General features: G+C 52.2%; 1 protein-coding gene across 1 annotated transcript in view; it reads left to right on the plus strand.

Annotated features, from left to right (window-relative positions):
* ADAMTS17 (ADAM metallopeptidase with thrombospondin type 1 motif 17) overlaps nucleotides 1-26,373 on the plus strand; it is a 215,361-nt gene that overhangs the window by 134,791 nt on the left and 54,197 nt on the right. The window contains exons 11-14 of the mRNA XM_058666570.1: nucleotides 10,906-11,007; nucleotides 11,827-11,972; nucleotides 17,415-17,581; nucleotides 22,118-22,245. Of these exons, the coding sequence (XP_058522553.1) occupies nucleotides 10,906-11,007; nucleotides 11,827-11,972; nucleotides 17,415-17,581; nucleotides 22,118-22,245 (543 nt within the window). The remainder of the gene's footprint in view (nucleotides 1-10,905; nucleotides 11,008-11,826; nucleotides 11,973-17,414; nucleotides 17,582-22,117; nucleotides 22,246-26,373) is intronic.

The raw sequence follows: 26,373 nt of genomic DNA on the forward strand, positions 1-26,373 counted from the left end.
GCATCAGCCTTCTATTAATAAAAAGAAGGAAGAAAACATCTTTCTTTTTAAGTTATTAAATCATATCAGTGTATGGGTGATCTCCTTAAAGGTTAAATACAATTCCTCTGGGGAAAGAAAGAAAAGCGCTGCGGGGAGCGCACGTGGGCCTGGAGGGTTCCGAGTCTTCGGTGTTAGTTAATCTGTCTGCAGTCACACTTTTCATGGGCAGTTTATCAACTCAGGCACTCTTAGAAAATTCATTTCACCTCACGTATATACATAGAACTGAACCAAATGCACTGTTTCTGGTCCAACTCCCTGCTGATGCACCTGGGAAAGCAGTGGAGGATGGGCCCCTGACCCACGTGGGAGATACAGAAGAGACTCCCGGCTTCTGACCTTGACTTTGCTCATTCAAGGCTGTTGAAGGCATTTGAGTAGTGAACCAGTGGATAGGAGATCTCATTCTCTCTAACTCTCTAACTCTACCTTTCAAATAAATAAAAAGTAAATCTTCAAGAAAAAAACTTCTTGGGCCCGGCGGCGTGGCCTAGCGGCTAAAGTCCTCGCCTTGAACGCCCTAGGATCCCATATGGGCGCCGGTTCTAATCCCGGCAGCTCCACTTCCCATCCGGCTCCCTGCTTGTGGCCTGGGAAAGCAGTGGAGGATGGCCCAATGCATTGGGACCCTGCACCCACGTGGGAGACCCAGAAGAGGTTCCAGGTTCCTGGCTTCGGATCGGCGCGCACCGGCCCATTGCGGCTCACTTGGGGAGTGAATCATCGGACGGAAGATCTTCCTCTCTGTCTCTCCTCCTCTGTGTATATCTGGCTGTAATAAAATGAATAAATCTTTAAAAAAAAAAAACTTCTTTCATTTTAGTTATTCTTTCTTATTTGTATTTTTTAAAATATTTTTTTGTTTTTGTTTTCACTGGCAGATCCACAGAGAGAAGAGACAAAGATCTTCTTGCTTATGGTTACCTTGGTTCATCCTATTTGGAATGGCTTACTGGGTGGTTTGTACAGTTTGTTTTGTCTGGTTCATTTGCCCCCAGCAAAGCCAACCTTTCTACTTTTCCTTTTTGTTTGTTTCTTTTATCTCGAATAATCGACTCAGTTATCTTTACAGATTTGTGTGACTCCATTGCCAGCTGCTTGAAATGAACCCTTTGTTTATGTTCTTCCCTGTTTGTGTTCGTGAATGTTCGAGTGTTTCTCCAGCTCTCTGGACGTCAAGATATGTGGGGTGTTTGTCTTGATTGTTTTCTTCACACTCTGCAGTGTGGGATTCAATTTTTCTCTTTGATGTAAGACATGCTCAAAGAAATTATAAATTTTCCATGTAGTAAGGCTGCTTATTCTCTTGCTTCTCTTCTGTTAAAAAACCAGTCCTAGTTTTATGTCATCATGGTGTAGCCCCCTTTTCCAGATTGTTAAGTTTCACAAAATGTTTTTCATCTGTATTTGCTTTCAGGATGGAGCCTTGTGGATTGTGTCTCTCGGTGTTGTCCGTTTCGTTAGGCCTGGATGAGCAAGGCGAACTGAACCTCTCATTTGCGCGTAGTCCCGCTTGCTTCTCAGCGCCGAGCTGTTGGAGCGCTTGCGTGGAGAGCTATGCTAGATGAGACCTTCTCCATCTGATTCGTGCTTTGGATGTGGATTCAAGCTTAGCTAACACTGGGGTCAAGATTCTCCTTTGCTTTTATTTTTTCCTGATGAAATCACATTGGTTTAAACGTTTCTTATTAGTCAGTAACTGAGTCTTAGTTTTTGCTCTGATCTGAAGGATCCTCAGCTCAGCTTATTTCCTGCCGTGTTGGATGTAGTACGCCTGGCCCTCATTCTCTCACCATAGTTTATGTTATGCTTTCTGTGTTTAATTGCTTGGGTGTTTTTTTCTCCTCTCACTATATTTGCTGGATGTCCAATCCCTGCTCTCCCCCCTTTGTTTTTTTACATTTCTTCCTCTTTAGAAGTTTTTACGCATTTGAAAGACAAAGGTTAGAACAGCACTCTTTTATCTGCTGGTTTGCTCCCCAAACCCACACAGCAGTCAGAACCAAACCAGGTCGATTGAACCCATCAGCCTGGAACTCTGTCTGTATCTCTCATGTGGGTGGCAGGGACCCAGGACCTTAAACTGTTGTCTGCTGCCTCCCAAGGTGTGCAGAAAGCTGGGTCAAAAGTGGAGTCAGGGACTCAAATCCAGAGCTCCAGTACAGGCTGGAGGCATCCCAAGCGGTGTGTTAACCACCGCAGTAAACACTCTCGTGTGTTCTGTAGAAGACTTTGATTCTTGTCCCAGCAGTTGCCCTGTACATATATTTACTCTTCCAAATTTGTTCTCTGGAAGCTTTGAAGATGTCTTTTTTTATATATATCTTGGAGGATATAAAAAATACGCCCATGCTAATTATTTCTGCTCTACAAATTGTTACAGAAAATGTTGTCTTAAAGTGACGTGCACTTACCATCATTCAGGATCTGTGGGCTGGACTAGGGGCATGGCCAGCCAGGTCCTCTGTCTCTGCCCTTCACTTGGTTGCACACAAGGTGTTGGTTCTGAGATTGCAGCCTCATGCAGAGTTAGGACAGCAGAAAGACCTCATTCCCAGCTCACCTGGGGTTGTTGGTAGTATTCAGTTTCTTGCAAGTCTTTGGACCAATAGCTTGTGTTTCTTGCTAGGGGTTGATCGGAAGCTGCCTCCGCTCCTCTCCATCTGGGACTGTTGGACAGTGACAATTTATTCTGTCACAGAGGGCAACTAAGAAGGAAATAGAGAGAGGGTAGCAGGAAGGCAGAGCTCTCAGGCTTTCCTAACCTGCTTACGATTGACAGCTGACATTTTGGCTGCATCCAAGGGGATGGAAGGAAGTCAGAGGAGCGGAGTGATACAGAGGTGGCTTTGGCAAAAACAAGCTTGGGAGATGTGGCATGTGTGTCCCTGTCCCCGTCCCATATCAGCTCATCGGCGCTTGCAGCCAAAGCTTCCAGAGCTCCAAGTTCGACATCTGGCCCTCTGTTGCCAGGTACAGTCCAGGGGGAAAGAACAGGTACTGACTCCAAGAGCTTGGCCGAATGACATGGGGCAATTGGAAACCTTCCAGCTTCTTGCAGATGTTTTACCTAAGAAAATTGTAGTTACCAGACACTTAAAAATGCTTCAGAAGAGGGAAGAAGGATGGGAAAGTGGAAGTGGCAATGATGAAAACAGCTGTAAGCCAGAGAGGAAATACTGTGAGGATCGTGCTGGAGAGAGTTCTGCTGAGTTAGCACCACTGCCTGGAAGCAAGCAGGACCCTGCTCCGGCCAGTGTGCTCTGTGTCCAAAGACCCACGTGCAGTGCCGTCTCTCCTGGCTGGCCCCCAGGCCCTGGCCCCATGGATAGTGGCCAAAGGCCAGGTGACCCAGGCACAGCTTTCTGGGCGAGGCTAGGCACTGCCAGCTGCAAGCTGGAAAGACAAAGACTGTTGTGTGTTGCTTCATATTCTACAGAGAGGTTCTGAAGAGCTGCTAAATACCAGTTGTGTAAACTCGTAGATCTTGAAATTAATTCTTATAAACAACTAGATCTAGCCTTAAACGATGTGTAGTATGTCAGATGGAAATGTTTATAATTTAAGAAGATTTGAAAATTTGTCCAAGTATGTAAAAAAACATACTTTCCTATTAAAGACTGTTACAGTGAAGGAGGGATGGAGAAAAATACCGTTATATTCTTAGATGTCTTCATAAATAACAGGAAATCAGTTCTTTATATTTAAAAAAAACTTTAAAAAGACCTAAAAACAGAGTATATGGAAAATACGAGTTTTGGGAAAACAATGCATGATTTTCAGTATTTTTCAAGTCCAAGTGAATTTTTAATTATTATGTTCCTCATGAGCTTTTTGAAATCTCCTCATTACATTGACAGCGAAATATTGAAATATAGAAATAGCTTTAGCTCCTTCGATTGTAGCAAAACCTTGCTTATTATCTGGAGGTTCTGTGGGATTTAAAAAAAAAATTTAACCCTTTTATTTCCAGAGAAAAATATCAAATGAAATATAAAATCGATACTACCTCCGTAAGCATATTGATATGTGTGTGTGTGTGCTTGTGTGCCTGCACTCAGTGTGTAAAATCTTAGAGGCCAGCAGCCAGAGGCACACGGAGATACCTGCCACCCACTGGTTCATTCCGAACATCACCAAGAGAGCGAGGACTGGGCCGGGGCTGAAGCCAGGAGCGCATAATCCAATCCAGGTTTTCCACGTGGTAGCAAGAACCCAGTCGTTTGTCTTATCACCAGTAGGAGGAAGCTGGAGTCAGGAACTGGAGCTGAGAATTGGACCCAGGAACTTTGGTGTGGGAGACAGGCATCTAAACCATTAAGCTAAAACCTCCTGCACAGCCATTTTCCCCAATTCCACACATTGGAGTTGCCCTTTTATTATACTGCTTGCTTCTTCACAGCCACAGTATCTTTTTCCTAAAGCGCCGGTGAAAGCCGTGAGTCTGCCTGAGATCAACTGCGCCTCCTTCTTTTTCAGTATCTTTCTCTCCTGCTGAAATATGAGTTATAACTGACATCTGGTACAGTCACCCTTTTTAACATCCAGTCCTTGGATTGTGACAGTCAGGTGAACAGCCAATATGCAGAACAGTTCCTCACCCATAAAATGCCCCCTGTGCCCTAGTTAGTACTTCCCTCTCTCCTGGCATCCAGTGGTGCTTCTCTGCCCTTTGTGTTTGCAAAGGAAAAAAACAACAAATGGAATGTTTTTATAAGAAAGAATAAAACGTCAGCCATGTCAGCACTTAAGGGGAAGTGGTGAAGAGATTGCCCAGAGCATGCCTAGCAGGAGACAGGAGATGTGGCTAGCCTTGTGGTATGGCTGGTTAAGCCACCACCTGCATTGCCGGCATCCTGTGTGGGTACTGATTTGAGTCCTGGATGCTCCACTTCTGATCAGACTTCCTGCTAATGTGCCTGGGAATACAGAGGATAGTCCAAGCACTTTGGCCCCTGCACTCACGTGGGAGACCTAGAAGTAGCTCCTCGCTCATCTTGGCCTGGCCCCAGGCTGGTTATGAGGACCATTTGGGGATCAAGCAAGCAGATGAATTCCTTCCCCCCTCTCTCCCTCCCTCCTTCTCTCCCTCCCTCTCTCTCCCCCCTCCCTCTCTCCCCCCCTCCCTCTCTCCCCCTCTCCCTCCCTCTTTCCCTCTCTCCCTCTCTTTCTCTCCCTCTCTCCCTCTCCCTCCCCCTCCTTCTCTCCTTCTCTCCCTCCCTCCTTTCCTCCCTCCCTCCCCCTCTCCCTCCCTCTTTCTTTCCGTCTCTCCTTCCCTCTCTCCCTCCTTCCCCCTCCCTCCCTCTCTCCCTCTCTCCTTCTCTCCCACTCTTCCATAACTCTACCTTTATAATAAATTAATTTAAAACAAGACAGGTGGCTTAGGCCCGGTTAGAGCACTGTCCCTGGATACTGGGTGTGGGGTTTCTTTATTCTGCGTAGGTACATGGGCAGTGCTGTATGTTAGTGCTTCTCTTACTACCTCTGCACTATTGAGAGACTGATTAGGCACATATGTCAGTATTTTTCACTGTGTTTTCCTCCCCATTTTTGCTCTGTGCTGCCTTGTGCTTGATTTCTGAAGATCTATTTTTCAGTTGCCAATTCTGTCATTCAGTGGTGTCAGATTCTGTGAGGTTTCTTCTCCATTGTCTGTTTGGTTTTGAATATTCTATCTAGTTTCTTTCCCAGATTTATCCAGCCGTGTTTGATAGTTTCTCGCTGCTAGCTGCCCCACATGAGCTCAGCTTCAGTGTCTTAGCACTGTATATGTGATCCCCACAAATCCTGTTGGATAAGTGTGGTAACTAGACACCTTGGCAGTTTCAATCTGGTTTGTTCCTTCTGCCAACTGTCACTTGATTTTCCAGGTGTGATTATTGAGTTTGCATTTTATTGACCATAATTAATGAATTCTGACAGCCTTGATGGTAGTTGCTTCCCTTTAGGAGAATGTTCACTTGCTGCTATCCTTTCTAGAACTGGTGAGCACCTAACTCATTCTCACTGAGTTCACAGCACCTGGGCAGAACCCTGATCTTACTGCCAGGACAGACTCACTTTCCCAACTGGATCTTGGCACATGAGCCCTGCCCTTTGGGAATCTCACCCCTCATGTTCCAGCTTGGTACCCGTGTAGGGTTTTTTGTGTTGATGTTCATGAGCACTTACCTTATTTCCAGTGAGCTCAGTAGTAAGAATAATATTGGATCACATGACTCCACTGCTTTGTAGTGGAAGAGCATCTCTGCCTCCCATGAGTTTCTGGTCTGCCATTGGCTGGGAAGGCAAAGCGTGGCTGTCAGTCACCCTTTACTGCATCCTGGCTCATGAGAACAGTAAAATAAACGTATTTCATGTGTTCCCTTCCATTCCTCCTGCCAAGTTTCACTGTCTTTTTCATGGCTGGCACTTTAAAAATTCTTACACCTGTTATTTTACTTGCCTTATATGTAATGGTAATTAAAAAGGTCATGGAAAATGGAATCTGAGATTTTAGAGAAATATGTGTAGAGGGCATGCATAGTGTTTTTCATGACATATAGGCTCATGTACTTTTTTTAAAGATTTATTTTATTTTTATTGGAAAGGCGGATATACAGAGAGGAGGAGAGACAGGGGAAGATCTTCCATCCGATGGTTCACTCCCCAAGTGACCACAACGGTAACGGCTGGAGCTGAAGCCAGGAGCCAGGAGCTCTTCCGGGTCTCCCACGCAGGTGCAGGGTCCCAAAGCTTTGGGCCATCCTAGACTGCTTTCCCAGGCCACAAACAGAGAGCTGGATGGGAAGCAGGGCCGCTGGGATTAGAACCGGTGACCATATGGGATCCCAGCATATGCAAGGTGAGGACTTTAAGCACTACGCTATCGCGCTGGGCCCAAGCTCATGTACTTTTAAAGAGCTGGGTTAGGATTGATCTCTGAGCTGAAAAAGATAAGCAAATTGCTACTTCTGTGCAGATCAACCTCTTTGCTCCCACCCCTCCCACCTTCTTTTCTAGTTTGTGTTTTGTAATGTTGCTCATTGCCTGGTTCTCTATGGTGTGGCTTCCATTCTCAGTATCCTGTTGGTGTATCTGTATATTCAAAAATCTGTTATTCATGACCCAAATACCTGAGCGACAGTTTGTTGATACAGGTTGAGTAGCCCTTATCCAGAAGGCTTATTAGAATTTGGGAGTTTTTCAGATGTTGGGGTTTTGTGTATATGTATTGGAGTATCTTTTGCGTGGTGTGAAGAAGTGGGGTGGGGAGCACGTGCTTAGCCTAACAGTCAAGGTGCCTACTGTGGAATACCTGTGTTTGATTCCCACCTCTGGCTCCTGCTCCTGCTTCCTGCTGGTCCAGACCCTGGGAGGTGGCAGTGACGGTCAGGTGCTTGGATCCCTGCCACACACACAAGGAACCTGGGTCACTTTGCTGTCTCCAGCCTTGCCCTTGGGCATGAAGAACATTCACAGAGTGAGCCAGCAAATAGGACCTCGGTGTGGTGTTTCCAAATATTTAAACATCAGTGGTGTCTGTGCATTGAGGGGCCTGAGAAAGAACATGTGAGGTGATGTGTATACACTTTACGTGTGTGCCACGAGGAAAATGTTATACAGTATGTTTAGTGCACTTACACTTGGCCTGCAGCCTATCACACGAGATCGAGGTGGAATTTTCCACTTGTGATGTGCTATGGATGCTCGGAAAGTTCCAGGTGCTGCAGCTTTTCAGTTTTGGTGTCCTAGCTTAGTGGTGCTCAGCCCAGCTCACCTGGGTGCTTCCGTTTGCCCACACTGCCACCCTACCTGCCCCTGCTGCTGAGACACCTGCAGGCAGCCTGGCATGGCTGATGGCATGAGCTAGGCACACTTCGCTGGTGGCTAAGCTGGGATCTGAGGCTGTGGTCCTGAAGTCTCATTTTTTATTCAGTGTCTTCCTTCCACTTTTTCCCTCTAAAACTGAATATAAAGGCAACACGATCCTGACTCCCAGCATCATTCTGTCTTGCTTTTGTGCAAAATGTGAGTGAAATTTTCCTGTTGTTTGAATCTACCATAGTTTATCTGTTCAGTAGTTGATGGATGTTCATTGTCAACTAGGGACTCATGCAGCAGTGTCCCAGTGAATGTTCTAGATGATACTGTTAGTGAACACAAGCACTCCTTTGTTTTGGCATATACAAGGCAGTAGGTACTGCGAGGGTTCCATGGGTGCCAAGGAATGACCACAGTGCCAGCTTTCCAGCACACTTGAGCCATGTTGTACTCTCCACAGTGGCATGCAGGGTCCCCTTGGTGACATGCAGTGTTCCTATGGTTGTCATCCTAGCCTTGTTGGGGTGTACAGGGTTACTGAGGACAGGAAGGGGCATGCCATTTCCCTTCGTCCCTTGGCTAAATAGGCTGAGCACCTCTTCATCTCTTTGTTGCCTGTCTGAATGTCATCTTGATTAAAACATCTCTCCTTTGGGCCAGATTTCTGCTGGATCTTTTTTCTTAATCTGCAGATTTTTGTTATTTTAGAAAACATTCTGGACATGGTCTTGATGGCATGTGTTGCAAATCTCTCTCCATATATTACAACTATCTTCTTGTTTTCTTAACGATAGAATTTTGATAAACAAACTCTTTTTAGTATGGTAGGATGCATTTTTTTTCCTTTATGATCAGTCCTTTCTGTGTTCTGATTTAGTAATACCAGCGTACATCCCCTGTTCACTTGAAGATCATGAACATTGTATGGGGAGGCACTGCCTATAAAATGCATAAGGAACCATTTATATATCCTTCCCTTCCCTTCCTCCCTCCTCATCTCTCCCTCTTCCCTTCTTCCCTTCTCTCCCTCCCCTTCCCCCTCTTCCCCTCTTCTCCCCCTCTCTCCCCTCATGTGGCCAGTGCCAACACTCCCGCCCCATTAACTGCGCTCTAGGCCACTCTAGTCCTCTTCAGCCAGTGGCTGCACACAGGAGCTGTGGGCTCCAAGGCTTGATGCAGAGCAGCTATCTGATAGTGCCAGCCCTGGGGCACTGGGCTCTCCTGCCTTCATCCTGCCACCTAGAGGAAGAGGCAAAGGCGGTGGGAATAGGACACACTCATGCTTGCACTTCTGGAATGGTGCGGGTCCTCTCCAGCATACTCCAAACCTGAGGCAAAGCGTTGGACTTCTCTTAACTCCTTCTGAAAGCTCCCCACAAGCGCCTCTGCAGCTCTGCTCCCCTTCCCTGGCCTCCTTTTCATCCCATTGACCTCTGAACTTTTTTCTCTGCACACACAGTACTGTTGCACATGTCTTCTACCCAGATGCTTGCGCTTGCTCCAGTCAGCAAACCTGGAAGCTGAGCAAGGCACCCCTCTTTGTGCCCCATGTCCTGGCCATGCTGGGGCGGGGGGCTTGACTCCCCCTCTGCTCAAAGTGTATCAGGGGGCCCCCAAGCCACCTCTGGTTGGGCATTGTCTCCCCACTCCAGCTTGGGCCTCTCAGTCATGATTGGCTGTGGCACCCTGGAAGCTGTGTCTTTAAGTGACCCTTCAGTACATCTGTTTGCAATTTCCAGACCCTGAGCAGGGATTTGGGTGCAAGTAGTTTATCTGGGAAGTAATCCCAGGGACCACTGGGAGGGGAGCAAGAGACTATGAAGAAAAGGGTTGTCAAGGACTAGGTGACTGGGCAGTGAGGCTGTTGCACAGGCCCCCCGCACCCCAGGCATGCACAATACGTGTTCCAGGTCCAGCTCTTGGTCCAGCCCTCGGGGTGGCCGGGCTGTCTGTGTGAAGATCCCTGGGGATGGGGGAGGCTGTTGGCTGTGTCTGCCTCTGTGACGTTGATGGATTACCTCCCCCAGAGTGCCTTGTCAGCATCCAGATTTCTCACTTACACGGTTGGGAGTCTGGGTTCTCAACTCTCTGTTCCTGTTTCAGTAGGATTTTTTGACTGTGTGCTGTGGCTGTCCCCAGTTCTCCAAGTGAAATGCTCCAAAAACACACAGCTCAACTGAACCATAAGCAGGTGGCCACTGTGGGACCCCTGAGAGTCCTACCCCCTCCTCCCACTGACCGCTCAGCTCTACAGCTGACTACAGAGAAGCCCACTGCCCACATCTGTGGGTCTGCCTTGCCCCCTTGCTGCATTACACGAGGGGGCCTTGTTTGCTAATGGCTGTTGGGGACAGGCCTCATGTTGCCCATAGGAGCCTTTGTTTCACCCCAGGCCCTGCATAGCTCAGACTAACTGCTGAACGTGGTGCCATGAGATTAGCTCTCTGGGCAGAAAGTACACAGAACTGGGTGGAAGGTGGGGATGAACGCAAAATGTCACATGTAAAGTGATGTACCTGCCTTTTGGACATACACACTCATTATCCTCTTTCTATTTCTTTTGTTATCAGAAATGCCCAGTGGGTTCTCTCCTCAGCTTAGTATAGAAATAAAAAGCTGGAAATCTGTGGCAGACGGCAGTTTATTTTCTATTTGCGAAGGGACCAGGTGAGCAGAGAAGGGAGAGGGAAGGGGAAGCACCTCCCGAGAGAAAGCCTGGAGTGGGCGTTCCTCTCGAAAGAGGAGAGAGAGACACCAAAGGTTTGAGGAAGGGTCTTGGGATTTTAAGCATTCCCTGACCCCTCCTTGTTGGGCAGGGAACCTGTAGGTAAGATGTTCCCCATTAGTGGTCTCTTAATTAATTAGGAAATAGGTGGGCAATGCTGGTGCCACCCACCTGAAGGTGTGGCCAAGACCTCAGCGGCCTGAATGGTCTCATCTTTGAAGCCGCACCCCCCCATCCAAAGTGGTGGTTGGGCCACACCTCCAGCCCTGACAGTGAGCTAGCTGTGTGCATGCGCTGGTGGTGGAGGGAATCGTGCTGTCTTCTGTGTCCCATAGCACCTGATGTGTGCCGGGCTATGGTGCCTGGTGGAAGGAGATGCGTCTTGCAAGACCAAGCTGGACCCGCCACTGGACGGCACCGAGTGCGGGGCAGACAAGGTAACCTCAGCATCGCACAGGGCTCCTTGCCTCCTGGACGCAGTCTGCTCAGAGCTCAGGGGCCCTCCTGCTTCTTTCTGATGAGATGCAGGCAGCAGTTGCTTAATAACATTTTTAGTTAGCCAAACTCCTTTGGCATGTGCTTGCTGGGTGAACAGTGAGATGTGTACTCTTAAAATGGAGGAACAGCTTCCCTTGCCATTCTCAAAAGCTATGATAAGGAGGATTTGTTGGGAGAGATGCTGCCCAGTTCCAGGTGAATTCCGGGAGCACACACAAGGGAGCAGGCAGGTTTTAGGGCCAGCAGTCACATGGCCCTCTATGTTGCCTTCCTGTGAGGGCAGGGAGAACAGCCAGGAGATAACATTTCACTCAGGTGCTGCAAGTAGGCAAGCGCTGGGTCACACCTCATGCCCCAGGTCTCTGCCACACCCTTGTTCGAGAACAGGCTTTTTCTTAATCTCAGAGTAAAACAGATTGGCCCACACAGGTGGCATAAGCACGAAGCCCAGCCATGAAATCCAAAGTTTTGGAAGTAGACAACACTGCCTTCCGGAGAGAAAGGTGTGGGCGGCGGGTGTGCCTGCAGGAGCTCTCCCCAGGCAGTGCAGAGTGGTTCTTGGCTGGTGATGTAGAGTGTCCAGTGGAGCCATCCCAGCAGAGCTAGGGCACAGTCCAAACCCCACGAGGTGTCGCATGGAAAAAGTGAGGCTGGGACTGGACCCATGCATGTGCTGGGTGCTGTGAGGGGGCTCCTCTGGGACTGGAGGAGCAGCTCTGCTGAACCCCCTACTCTACCCAGTGGTCTTTGCCTTTCAGTGGTGCCGTGCTGGGGAGTGTGTGAGCAAGACGCCCATCCCGGAACACGTGGACGGAGATTGGAGCCCCTGGGGTGCCTGGAGCATGTGCAGCCGCACGTGTGGGACGGGAGCCCGCTTCCGGCAGAGGAAGTGTGACAACCCCCCGTAAGTCACCTGCACCCCAGCATCCTCCGGTGCCAGGATCATTCCCACGGCAGCTCTCACTGCCACAGCAAGGCCAGGGTGTCTCCTGCCGGCAGCTGGAACACAACAAGAGCAGATGCATCCCTGGTCTGGGGGCTTCAAGGGTCACTTCCGGGAAGCCTGCAGACCCCTCCAGGAGAGAGAGAGGCTGCGCTTGAACCTGGCTGTTGGCTAACCAGGAATAACTTTCACTTACTGGAATCCTCTGCCTGTTACCAGGGGCCACAGGAGATCTTTCTGGAAATCTCACCGTGGTGGTAAAATTCTCCCGCTCCTCTCTCTCTTCTCCACTGTAGCTTGGAGTTGTGGCCCACCCTGCTGTTCTTCCTGCATCTTCCCTCAGGGGCCTGCTGCTCGTGGACAGCCAGGGCAGCTTGAGGTCTCGGGTCCTGCTCAGCTTCCCATCCAGTTTCTGTCATCGTTTGGCAGTGCCTGTGAGGAGGGGCAGCGAGAGAAGCAGCAGGAAGAGGCGAGAGTCCTCAATGCTCCGGACCGGCTCTTTCCCTGGGGGCACCTTTGTAGTGCTTCTCCTTTGTATACATGACCCTGGTCCTGCTGGACATTGTCACTAAGTGTGTGCACCTGTAGTGACCGCAAAGAGACACACAGTTCCAGCCTGCCTTCTGCTGCTGCCTCCCACGTTAGTGTGTAGCCCTGCCTTCGGCACTCTGCACAGCAGAAGGGTGCGAATTTGCTGTGTAGCATTCGCATCTCTGCCGTCAGGATGGCCACCTACAGTAACAGTACCTCCATACAGAAGTAACATGCTTTCTCTATCCTGGTGGTTTTCACCTTCACAGACCCAGCCCCAGTGGAAGGGGAGAGATGGAGCAGGTCCTGGGTGGGTGGATTAGCCGCAGTCTTGGGGGCTTGCTGACAAGCTGTGGGTGCCGTCAGCACTTTGGGAATTGAGGCTACACATCCAGTCTGCCTCGCAGAATGGCCTGACGGGGTGACTGTTACAAAGCACAGCTGACTGAGGCGTCAGAGCCAAGCTCTGACCCGAAGAGCGTCTTCTCCTGGTCTCACTCCATAAATCACCAGGCCGCCTGCCTGGGACTGCACAGGGTCTCATCTCAGTGCTGCGTCGTCTCAGGCTGGGGCAGCTCCCAGGGCCCTGGCCACCCCAAGATGGTGCTGGCCCCTCACTGCATCTTGCACAGCTGTGCTAGTCTCTGTCCAAACACGTGGGCAGACTCTTGCTGGTCCTGGTCTTCACAGCTATGGAAAGATTTTACATTTTGTTATTTTTGTATAACCAGTTGATCTTGGTCTATCTATTTTGTTTTAGATTTATTTATTTGTGGGGGGGGGGGAAGGTTTATTTGAAGGCAGAGAGAGAGGTGGTTTATCTGCTGATTCACTTCCCCAAATAGTCACAATGGTCATGGCTTGGGCCTGCTGAAGCCAGGGACTAGGAACTCCATCCGGGTCTCCCACTTGGGTACAGGTGCACAAGCTCTTTGGCTCTGCTGCCTTCCAGGCACATTAGCAGGGAGCTGGATCTGAAGCCTGACAACCTTAACTCCAACTACCCCTTAGATGGGGGATGTCGATGTCCCCCAAGGCAGCTTAACCCACCATGCCCCTGCCAAGCCAGACCATCCTTGCTTTTGGATCAGCTTCCTGGGCTCATCTTTGCTGCCCTGACTGGTTTCACTTTCAATGGGAGTGGTGCCAGAAGAATCGCAGATAGAGAATCTGTTAGGAATTTTCACCACTAACCCAAGACACCAAACGCAGCGAATCACACAGGAGGTCTTAATTCAAGCAGGAGGGGAGAGAGAAAACAGGAAGATGGCCATGGGGAGGGAACGAAGGCAGAGAAGAGAGAGGGGTCTCCTGTCGTAGTGACAAAAGGGGGCTCCAAGGGGGACCAGCAGGTGGAACAGGAGGGGAAGAGAGAGAGCGTGCGCACGCCCGTTTTCATAACAGAAACAGGCATTGGAAGTACAGGGCCATGGGGATTGGTAGACACAGTGGTAGGCAGGGCCAGAGATACGGGGCCACAAGGGATTGGTGGGTAGGGCTGTCAGGTGAGGTGCCACGAGGCAACAGTGGAGAGTGGGGTGACAGCGGATTGGCAGAGGACAAGATTGGGCACCTAATTAAAAAATACAAGACTTTACAGAAATGAAACCAAACCTAAACTTCAGGGGAACCTAAGCAGGCATCTTATCTGTCTTCCCGGCAGATGCTTGAGTCACTCCCCACAGAATCCATCTCTCATTAGGTTACACCAGGAGGCTGCAGTGGAAGAGGACCAGGAAGGAAGAGGGGCGGGGCTGCACTTACCCGGAAGAACAGCCAGGTCACTGCAAGTGCAGAGCAGTGAGGAGGGTAGCGGATACATGGGGCATGCTAGGCTCCACTGGCAGCACTGGCAAGGAAAGCAGTTTGCTCCCAAGCCCCAGTGGGAGGCAAGTGGAGGGCTTCCCTTCCACAGTCATGGGCATGTATGTGCCCAAGGTGCCAGCCACCTTGCACTGCTGAGAGTAACTTCTTGAAACTCCCAGATTTCACGGCCAGTGCTGTAGTGCAACAGACAAAAGCAAGGGCATGGGTTAGTGTCCCACCTCCTCCACTTCTGATCCAGCTGCCTGCTAATATGCCCGGGAAAGAAAGCAGTGGAGGATGGCCCAAGTGCTCGGCTCCCTGCACTCAGGGAGATGTGGAAGGAACTCCTGGCTCCAGGCCTTGGTTCAAACCAGCTCTGGCTGTTGGTGGCCATTTGCAAAGTGAGCCAGCACGTGGGAGAGTGTTCTCTCACACATATACTGTCTTTCAAGTAGAATTAATACATCTTCAGAAAATAATTTTTTTAAACCCAGGTTTCTCCACTAAGGTATGAGCTGCATGTGTTTTGGGGGACCTCTCACAGGACCTTGCCCTCTAGGACTTGGCTGTCCTAAATGTGTAGCAGCAGCCCAGTGGCTTCCCCTGCTTCTGGGAGCGCCTGGACTGGAGGGGCTGGAGCGACTACCTCTGCTAAGTGCAATGTGCGCCTCTGTCTTCCTTTAACAGAGCGTGGCAAGGGTGAAATTGAGTGCCACTCAGCAGGTCCTCAGCCAGCCTGCCTCCGGTCTCCACTTTGACCCACTCCCAGGAGAGCGCCCACCTGATGCCGCCTGGTTCTGGTCCTCTTGGTGAACCCTCTTCTTGTCTGCTCCAGGCCTGGCTTGTCCCAAGTGCTGTGGCTGGAGACTGGATTTAGGGTGGAATTCACCTTTCTCTCCACACTTCACATTTCTACCCGAAGCCTCTCTACCTTGTTTTTGTCCTGAAGGTTAGATGTCCTTATGGCGGCAGAACATGCAGAAGGACATGATTCCTTGTGTCCCAGCCATGTGCGTTAGGAGCATGAGAAGTGAGAGGGGAGTTGTTGGCTCCGGGTGCACAAGCTTGTGGCCACACAACAGGCCCAGAGCCCTGCCCTGCGGCAGGAACTGTGGGGCAGCGTGGCTTCCACCTGCTGCACTGGCTCACTGGAGGCTTGAATTGGCCTTCCCTGCTCAGACATGAGGCTGAGCATCCACCCGTGTCTCCCTTGACCATTTAGAGAGCCTTCTTTGTTGGGGCTCCAGCCATCTGGTTTTCCTTCTCAGATCCCACTGCAGAAAATCATGAGAGAAAACTGGCCGCTGGGGGCTGCAGTTGGAGACGCCTTTAGAGGAAGTGGAGACCCTAGCAGCTGCCCGTGGAGCCACGGCAATCATGGATCCCAGCCCCCTGTCCCTCTCTCTTGTCTCTGCTCTATGGCAAGGCCTCTTGGAGCCTTGCTTTTCCCCTCACGAGGATGCAGTTGGAGATGTGCAGGCCGTGTGCAGTCAGGGATGCAGGTCTGGCTCAGCAGGCGCCCTCTGGGCTCTTGGCAAGACCCCTGTGAGTACGCCTCTTTCCTTGTAGTCACCCCCATCTCAGGATGAGATCTCAGCAGCTGCCATCTCCCCCTGAGGCTTCCTGGGGACGTGAAGTCCTGGCCAGGGCATTCCTTGGCCTGTGCCTTCCAGCCATCTTGGGCACAGCTGAGTGATGGACATGGGACTACCTTTAACTTCAGCCACTGCGCCTGTGTCGTCCTGGGCCTGCTGTTAGCCTTACCAGCTGTGTGCTGTCACTCCCCTCTCCCTGTTTATGCTCCCCTGTTAACTGTGCTGGGCACACAGCTCAGAGGGGGCCTCCAGGGTAGCTGAGAGCCCTGGCCCACTGCTCCCAGTCCACCTGGTTCAGCCTCTGCTGCCTGCTTGCTGGCCTGGGCACAGCAGTGCCTGAAGCCCATGGTACCCACACAACTCGGGCCTTGTCCCCTCTGCCAGTGTGGGATCCTCGGTCCCTCACAGATCTCAGGCAGGAAGCCAGTGTGGCTGTCCCTGCCAGCCATACCCTCCCCAGCAGAGTCCCCATCTTGGCATGGAGAGGGCACCTTCCTGCATGGTCTTGGGACCAGTGTCCCTGCAGGAGCTCCTTGCTGCTGCTGGTCTCTCCAGATCCCTGCCCTGTGGCTCGCTGCAGGCAGGGAGCCAGGGCATCGCTGGTCTCTCCAGATCCCTGCCCTGTGGCTCGCTGCAGGCAGGGAGCCAGGGCATCGCTGGTCTCTCCAGATCCCTGCCCTGTGGCTCGCTGCAGGCAGGGAGCCGGGGCGTCCAGGCTGCGGCCCTGACCATGTGTGGCCTCACACTTGTCATGAGCAAGTGCATGAATCCTTCAAATTCGTTTCATTCTGAAGTTAGTGGCAGCTGTTACTTCATTGCCCTGGACTTCGCAGCCTCCACACCTGGCAGATAGGGCACAATGCCTGAGATGCTGTTTGGGTCACCCATGCCCCACATTGGAATGCCTGCATGAGGCCCAGCTCCGCTCCAAGCCCAGCTTTCTGCTAATGCACACCCTGAGAGGCAGTGATGATAGGAAACATTGGTCCTTGTCACCCACATGGTGGAGACAGACTGAGTTCCTGGCTCCTGGCTTAGCCTATTCTTGCCCGACTATCACAGGCGTGGGAGAGTGAACCAGAAGATAGCAGATTGATTGATTCATTCTTTTCTTCTCATCTTTTTTAAAATAACATGAAAGTCGACTAGTTTTTTTAAATGCATACTTATTTTAGAAAGCACATACACAAAAACAAACAAAAAACCCATTTACTAACAATCTGAATCTCCCTTGTCACTCAGGGCCAAGTTTCAAGTCCAGATTGAAGACACAGTATGTGGATTGTGGATCCTGCTAGACTGAGCCTGACTGTATGCGCTTCATGTAGAGCTCTCGGGCACGCCTCTGTGACAGCTCCCCTCAACAGGCCGCCAGTGTGGCTTGGGGTGGCAGAGCCCAGGCCTGCTTGGGTAACCCTGAGCCACCTCTGCTGCGCCATCCAGCTAACTCAGCCCTTCTTCTCCCTTCCAGCCCTGGGCCCGGAGGCACACACTGCCTGGGCACCAGCGTGGAACACACAGTCTGCGAGAATGCACCCTGCCCCAAGGGCCTGCCCAGCTTCCGGGACCAGCAGTGCCAGGCTCACGACCGACTGAGCGGCAGGAAGAAGGGCCTGCTGACAGCAGTGGTGGTAGATGGTAAAGGCATTTAGTGCTTCTGCATGGGCTGGTCTCCCTCACTTCTCCCCAAGAACATAAAAACCACTTAGGAGGGTACAGGGCACTCCTCTCCCAATCTACCCAGCGGGACCCTTCACCCTCCTCCTACTCACCCCCTTCTTGAGCCACGGGGTTGAAGCTGAGTGATGCTGTCAAGAGCAGCCATGGAGACAGCAGAAGGCAGGTTTATCTTGTACTCCTCCTCAGTACAGTACAACAGGTGCGCTGGTGGCCTGCCCCTGATGCCATGTGCCGAGGGACCCAGCACAGGCTCTGTAGGAGCAGGGCCGTCCGTGGCTGTGCAGGATGCCCCCTGATGCCATGTGCCGAGGGACCCAGCACAGGCTCTGTAGGAGCGGGTCCATCCGTGGCTTGCAGGCTGCCCTGCTTTCTAGTGTCGGTGATTTCCTGTATTGCTTTTGGGGGTTCTTTGGTTCTGACGGCTTCCATAGGAAGTTTTGGGAAATTCTGAGAACAGTTTATGATGTGGAGGAGATACTATTAGTAAGTGCGGGTCACACATTTTCTTTCCCAATGTTTTCTCCCTAGTCGGGAGGCTCTGCCCCACAGCTCACCCCAGAGGGTCAATTGCGTCTACGTCTGTTTACTGTAAGGGACAGTCCAGGACCTAGTTCCGTGGCTTTGCACCTAACTGCCCCCTAACTCCTCTTCAGCTGATCTGTTACCGACTGTGTGGTCTCTTCAGTTGAGCACAGCACACGTCAGGCACCTCATCTTGCTGAGCTTGCAGGGCCAGCTGCGCGGAGCACAGGAGGTGACAGGTGACAGATCTGAGGGGACAGAGGAAATGGAGGATCTGACCCAGTTATGATGGCGCAAGACAGACTCAGAAAATACTCGTGTGTCCCCTGACTCCCAGCAAAGAGTTGGGAAAAACAGAAAGTGTGACTTGGGACTTGCAGTGCCAGGAAGCACCAGGAAGCGCTGCAGCAGCCAGGCCTGGCTCCTGGACAGCCTCTCCTACAGCAGAGTGACACGTTCTGCCACACTGCAGGTTCCTCTCCTGTGACAAGAAGGACCTCTGCAGGCGTGACTCCCTCGGTGGCTTCCCCACAGCCTGATCTGACTGGTTTGAGCCAACCCAGGAAGCCACGTGCGGTGCTCTCACAGCGGGTCACAGCCGTGGCATAGCTGTGGCTTCATTTTCATGCACCAGGGAGCTCTCCCACAGACCTCCAACCCTCCTCTGCAACAGGGCCCCGTGGCACAGTCACCTGACCCCCAGCTTGTGGGAGCAGTGCCACCTTCGCACCTGCGAGGGAATGTAGCCATCTGGCCTCCCAGGGGGACCCTGTGCATCTGGAGCACATGGAGGCAGCCTGAAGCTGCCAGCTGTCTCGGGCCCCATCCAACCCCCGATTGGGAGTGAGAGTGCAGCGGCCGGTGCCCCCATGCTCAGCAGCCCTCCTTCGGGCCTCTCGCATCGGGGGAGGCAGAGGTCACGTCTGAGACAAGCCGCCTGCTCCTCTCCAGCCCCCGTGTTCCCGGAGTCGCTGTGTTTTCTTTCCTCGGTGCCTCACTTCTGTGTGGAATTCAGCCTCGTTTCATCAGTGCACAAATCCCACTTCATTGCCGGGTTTTCCACAGATTTCTCCAAGTCCAGATTAGACTTCTATGTGACTTGCAGCCGCTTTTGGCTGACGTTAGAGCCCACTGGTTCCCTTAGCATCCTGTTGGAGGCTGAGACCTCTGTCTGTCTGTGCCCTCTGGCCAGGAAGCCTGACAGCAAGACGGCCGGGGGCCGGGCCTCTGCAGCCACCATTTTTGACCTGATGACAGTAACTTTTGTGGGTAAGAGCAACAGACAGGCGTCAACATGCGGGTTATCCCTGCAGTTCATGGCAGTCTGAAATTTAAGAATTGGCTGATTTGTGATGCGAAAATTTTCAAATGCACGCATCGTTTCTGATTTATTTTTAATAGTCTCTTTCCTGGGCTGTTTGAAGACCACTTGCGTTTTGCCCCTGAAGGAGAGACACGTTCTAGGCTTTCCAGAGCCCCTAGACACATCCTCCCCATCCTCCGGGTGTGGAATCACTGCCTTCAGGCACATTTGGAAACCAGTGCTGTTTAAAGGGGCATTTTCCAGAGGTGGAGACAGTTAGCATGCAGCGGGATAGCAGGTGGCCACCATGAGTTCCTGTCAGAACTCAGCTTCCGGATAGGTGGCGCAGGACGGAGCAGTGGGGGCAGGTTGTATGCCATGGACAGTGCTGCAGCCACCCAGCTCGGGGCCGGGTCAGGAAAAGGAAAACAAGATATCTTTTCTTCTTCTTTTTTTTTTAAATAAGAATTCTTGCAGAGGTGGATTTTCCAAGGAAGGACTCAGGGCCACAAACCCATCCCCCTCCAGAGGAGGACAGAGATTGGCCTTGGAAAGAGTTTCCAAGTGGAAAAGGCAGGCACCCAGCCTGGCGACCACTTGCTAAAACCACCTCCTGGCTGCCCTCCCCCTGGGCTGCCTGTTACTGGAAAGTTTCGCAAGAGTTCTGTGTGCACCACGCAGATGTGTGTCCACTGATGTCAGCAAGGGGTCCCATCCTGAGCTGAGGAAAGGGGTTGGAGGACGGGGTACAACATGGCGGCTTTTATGCCTTCAGGAGCCATTGATTCAGAGTAAACAGTGATGTTGGGAACTACGCACACAGAATCTGATCCAACAGGGCTGAACTGCTGCCTCTCTCCAGACAGCTTCATGACCCCAGTCAACACTCAGTGGTCTTCCGCCTAAGCCTCCTGCAGCTGCTCTCAATGGATGCCTTCATCTGTCCCACAGTTCTCCCACCAGCCACACCCTTGGGTCATTCTGTCTAAATGGAGGGACAGCTGCCCCAGACTGCCATCATCGTCCGAGATGAATCACTCTTTCCGATGGCTCACTTCAGACCCATCCCAAGGGACTTTGCACATTAGACCACATCCGGGATTTGCCCTGTGCTTGTCTGAAGAATGCCACCGTAGTCCTGTGCCCTAAAACAGGCTGCCCTTCGGTGGATGCTGCCCAATCATGGCAGTGGCAGAGGCTGGGTGACGCCGTGTGTCTGCTGTGGCAGGAAGGTTACCAAGGAGCCCCAAGGCCACCTGAGCTTTGCGGGGCTTTCTTTGTGTCTGCTTGCCTTGCTGACCTGTTCTGAAAGTCTGATGGGGAAACTAAAGGCATGGAATACATGAGCTGCTTTGTGCTCCTGGAGCTTGGCTTTGCAAAGGAGTCCCAGGACAGCATTAGCGTTAGCCACGGAGAGGAGCAGGTGCCTTTCTCTTAGTTACCTGAAGAAGAGCAAGGTCCGTTTATTTGTCCAAACACATTGACTGTGCTGTTAAGGGATCCAGGTCCTGGGCCTCATCCATACCAGAGGAGGAACGCTTCCATCCAGTTAGTGCTGGGGTCTCAAGGTACAGGTTGTACCTTGAGATCACAAAGGTTTCCCATTTGGGATTTTTGAATAGTTGCGCATACATCCTAAGCGGAAAGTGGAATTTGTTCCTTATATATACAGAAGAATTGCACTCAGTGTTTTTAGTTCTCCTGTCTTGTTAACTGTGGCCTATCACATGAGATCAGATGTGGAATTTTCCATTTGTGTCATCATGTTGACACTCAGAGTTTCAGATTTCAGATTAGGGATGCTCAACATGTGATAAAAGCCTACCCTTTCTAACATTCTGTCAGCCCTGGGACCCACTCCACAAGAAGGCTCCTTTATGGGGGTCCCTGAAACAATGACAGGACAACAGACTCAAAGCCTAAGGCTGTGTGTACAAGGTGTTAACAGCAGCAAGGTCCTGCAAGGAGCGAGCGCTGCAAGTTTTGAGGTGATGGGAACCTTCTAGAAGGTGATTCTGGGAGGGATTTGCGGACAAGTTCACCGAAGCACATGAGTTCAGTGTGCCGAGGCAGTGCAGGCACATCCAGGAGTGCCGGGACTAGGACATCTGTTCTCTGTGCTGTTCGTCTTCTGTACCTCCTGCTTAGTTTCATCCAGAACCTTCTAGCCTTACGGCGCAGTTCTGCCACCCAGAAACTGGGGTCTGGGGAGCACCGAAGCTTTAAGCAAAAGCCCTGTGGGATTACCCCTGCCCAGGGTTGGAGTTGTTCACCTGCCCCCTCCTCCTCCATCCGCACTGTGGTCACAGTTCCTTTCCTGGGTCATGCTTGACACACATTGAGTGCACACAGAGGTTAGCACACAATCCTTGCTTCCTGCAGCCTCCTGTCGGCTGCCGCCTTAAGGAAGAGGAGATGCTGTATCTGAACCAAGGATAGAGAGGACAGAGCTTCCCATGCTGCTGTTGACTTGAGTGTGAGGGCTTCGCCCATTTTCAGTGCAGGTGTTCAGTGCAGCAGGGGCTTGGACGTGAGGAAGCCCACCAGGCTGATGGGACCTTTACCTGAAGCCTTCCCTCTGACTTACCTGTCACCCATGTACACCTGCTGGGCCCCTGGGACCACACAACCCTTCCTGTGTCAATGTCCACCAACATTTTCCTCCTCAGATAAACCGTGTGAACTCTACTGCTCGCCGCTTGGGAAGGAGTCCCCACTGCTGGTGGCCGACAAGGTCCTGGATGGCACACCCTGTGGGCCCTACGAGACCGACCTCTGCGTGCATGGCGCCTGCCAGGTGATGTCCTTTCTGTGATGTGTTTGATGGGTTCTGGAGGGGCGCTCCTTTCCCTAATGGATCGGGGGATGGGCCCAGAGTGGAGGCCATGGATTTTCTGAGGCAGGCTCCCAGTACAGTTGCCCCCTGCAGCTGGCAGCAGCTGTCTTGGTGCCATTCTTAGCAGCACCTGAACCTGAAAGCCGCCTGCAGGTCCACAGGGCGTTGGCGGTGACAGAAAAGCAGCAGCAGGGTAGTCATCTAAAGACTTTTAAATGATTTTGGGTGTCTTGGCTGAGAGCAGGTACCATCCTCCCAAGGGGCTAGGAGACCTGCTCAGCGACCCTGCTCCAGGCAGTTGTAGAATCAGGCAGATTCCATAGGTGCTCCCTGGGCAGGCAGGCCTGATAATACCCCTGGGAAGAGGGGAGAAGGAGGCGGCCGCTTTATCTGCTTGGGGTGTGCCTGAGCCTTGGGCCCCTGCAGCCTGTAGCAGGGCAGGGCATGGGTGGCTCCTCCGTGCTCCCTCATTATGTCAGGACTGCCATCCTCCCCATGTGGTTCCCCAACTGGAAGATGAGGGATGGGGACAGGAGGTCAGGGGGCTGTTGGTTCAGTGCTTGGAGGATCATGGCTCAGGTGATGCTATTGAGGAGCAGCTGCAGATGTCACCCTCTCTCTTGGTGACTTCAGGGCAAGTAAGAAGGCCCCTGTGGCCCTCAAGCTGCTGTTACAAAATCCCGGGGTACCCAACAGGAGCTTGGAGAGTGGGAGGCCAGGGGGCAGGGTACTGGCAGACCTGGTGGCTGATGAGGGCTTGTTGCCTTCTGGCCATGTTTCTGTTTGGGAGGCAGGTCTGGTTAGCTCTGGGGTCTGTTCTCTCATGAGGGCTCCACCCTGCCCTTCCAGAGTCCTTGCCTCTTAATGCCATTATCTTGGTGTGGGGAGGGGAGGTAGGGTTTCAGCCTGAGTGTAGGAGGTGGTGCACATTCAGACTACAACACCCCAAGAGCTCCACCGTCAGCCCTGGTGACCCCTCAGCTGCATCCCACTCGAAGCCCTCCGTGAGCCTCCCCGGCGGCTCAGGGTCAGGAGGGCAATGCACTGGCCTAGATGGACAGCTGTCCTTGCCCTCTGCTGTGTGCACTGCCGGAGCAGCTTCCTTCTCCCCCCTCTGTATGGGGTTCAGCAAGGTTCGAGGACCTCCCAGCTCCATCGGGAAGACAGAGGGCTACTGCTGTGCAGGGGCCATGGCCCTGGTGCTACAGGTGCCACGTCCCTGAGATAGGGTCAGGGAAATCATGCTGATGTGGGAAGAACTGTAAAGCCCTGGAACCCAGGGAGAGATGTGGTCGTTTTCACCTGTGTGGGTGTGGACCCTGGCTCCATGCGGGTGCCGTGGCCCATGCCTGTGGACCCTGACCCCCGAGCTACGCAAGTCCCCTGGCCCATGCCAGTGGTGGGTCTGCCTCATTGTTGTGGCTTTAGGAATGCCTTGTGGATGATGCGGGCCTGAGCATTGCGATGAATGAATGCAAGGCAGAGGAAGGATGGGAGGACCCAGGCTCCCAACTAGCTCGTGGGGTGCTCCCAGCTGGCTCATAGGGTGCTCCCTGCCACAGGCCCAGCAGCTTGTCTGGCCAGTCTCCAACTGGGAAGTTGCCGGGGAAAGGAATGGAAAGCGCCAGACTCTCCTGGCATGGCCTGGCATTGTTGTTAGCAGTAGGTGAGCCTGGGAGCCAAAGACTGAGAGGCAGGGTCTTGGGGAGGTCCCTCGTGGCGCTACCTCAGGACAGCGGGAGCAGGGCACTGAAGTGAGGTCCAGCTGATGGCTCTTGGTGACCTGCCAGCAAGCTGAGTTCAAGGCTAATCGGGGCCAGCCTGTGTGCCCTCAGCAGCTTGTGTTCCTGTGCTGTTTCCCAGCTGAGTGCTCTCCCAGCCTCAGAGCAGACCCGGTGAGTGCCGTCTCCCCTGCCCCGGTCAGCACCTCTTGCTGTGTTCTTGCCACAGCCCTGACAGTGTGCAGGCCAGGGGTCTCTGATGCTGTTAATTTACCTCCTTCCATGCTCTTAGTCTCCACACAAGCTTTGTCACATAGGGACTCCTCCTGGTCCCTATGACAGTGAAGCCCTCAGTTCCTAGAGCAAAGCTCGAGGGGTCACACAGCGCACTGAAGTCGGAGGCCCTCAGAGAGCCCCAGGCCCGCAAGCCTGTCCTGCACATCCATGTTGTCTCAGAGGAAGCTGCTGACGCAATCCCTGCGATAGAAGGCTTGCACATGACAGACTGGTGTCTCAGGGTCCTGAAGGCTGTGTCCTGCCCCTCCCGGCAGCCCGGCAGTCCTAGCAGAAGGACCACTGTCTGTATAGGTTGCCCACCTGCTGGAAATCATGTCTCAACATTAACACCCTGGGAGATAACTTGCTCTGTGCAGGAAGTTGTTTTTCTGAAAGAGGATTAATGTGAAGGTCCTCCAGAAAGCTCCAAGTTACTGAGGTCCCAAGTAATGCCACCTCCTCATCTAAACTGGCCTTATTTTGATAGAGCATAAATGAACTACAAATACAGTATTTATGACTGGTTGCAATTATGGCCAAAAATGGAATGTCCTGTTTGTGGTACTTGGAAATGAACGGGCAAGGGAAAAAATGACTAGAGAAAATAAGAGGACTGAGTCTCTGGGGTGGAGAGGAAGTGGATCTGTGCGTGGATGTAATTATCTCATTCCAGTGGATGAAAGCTAGACATGCCCCACATTGTGTGGGTCAACATGTAGAGAAACAGCACTGCCATCTCCTTGCTGGCTTCTGTTGCTGGGCTGGCGACAGGAATCGTGGGCTGTGTTGGAGGACCTGGTGACTAGCTGGTGACTGGCTGGTAGGGGGTGAGGACATCCGAGCAGGGCTGGTTGGCACCATGGCAGGGGACACAGAAATGCCCTTGCCTTCTGTTGATGACAGCTGTGTTAGGTTTCACTTCAGTGAGTCACAAATTGCTTACCATGCTGAAATTAAGCTTAACAGCCCTCATACAGCAGGAGGGAATTGGGGAAGAAGCACAAATGTGTATTTTTCAGCATGTCACCATAAATCAAGAGGCCCCATGGCAGGAGCAGCAGCAGCAAATTCAAGACACCGAGGGCCTCCGTCTTGGAGCACAGCTGAGCCGCAGCAGCTGCCAAGTCAGCGCCTGGCTTTGCCATTGCACGGGCGATGTGGGGTCCAGCTTTTCTGTAACGCCGGGTCAGCTGTGCGTGCTGAAGCTACTCTGCTCTGATTGGAATCAAACTTCCTTGGAAAGCTGCCCTGTGTTCAAATCCTGGGCTCAGCCAGCCGCACACCCACACACCTTCAGGGCCATGTGCTTCCTCTCTGCAGGAAGGGTGTCTGGTCCTCTGTGTGCCCCCAGGTGCTGCCCTCAAGGAAGCCTTTGCTCATTGAAAACCTGAAGGTGTGTGAATGCTAGGCCAGTCACCTGCTCTAAGGGGTGTGGAGCCCATCTCAGTGGACCGTTTTTTTGGCCTGGCATGGTGTGTCAGAGGTCTGTCAGGCAAGTAGGACCACTGGTGGAATGTAGCAATATTATATGAGATCCGGGCTGGCCTCGGAGCACCCTCTGCTGAGGGCTAGGTAACCATGTGCCTGCAGTCGGGGCTGGGAGCAGTGGCCTACTGCTCATTGCCGTTCCCTACCTTCTGTGTGAGTGTGAGTGCCAGATGACCACTGGCTGCAGTGCCTAAAACTCGGAAGCCATTCTCTGGTACCCTACCATGGCAGCTTCTAGATGAACCAATAGACCAAGTTCTGCCTCTGAGGCCATAGGACTCCAAAGTGATGGGAGAAGCAGAAAGGGCGCCACAGTAGAGAGAAGCAGAAGCCACTGGGGCAGAGGGGCTCAGGGAGAGGACCCCACCTCTTCCCAAGGACAAAGCTGGGTGGAAGTGTTGTAAAGGAACAAAGCAGGAGGGGCTGGAACCCAAGAGGAGGCACAGACCGTGTGTCTGGGACCTGGGAAATAGGGAAGGCGAGTGAGGAGTTGGCTGAAAACAAGAAAGCCCAGGGCTGTGTGTTGCTGGGCATGGCAGGCCATGCCCAGCGAAAAGAGTGGGCTGCCTTTGGAGAGGCGTAGGGCAACTCTGCAGGCACAGCA

Source organism: Ochotona princeps, chromosome 6 (genome assembly GCF_030435755.1).
Source record: "Ochotona princeps isolate mOchPri1 chromosome 6, mOchPri1.hap1, whole genome shotgun sequence".
Lineage (NCBI taxonomy): Eukaryota > Metazoa > Chordata > Mammalia > Lagomorpha > Ochotonidae > Ochotona > Ochotona princeps.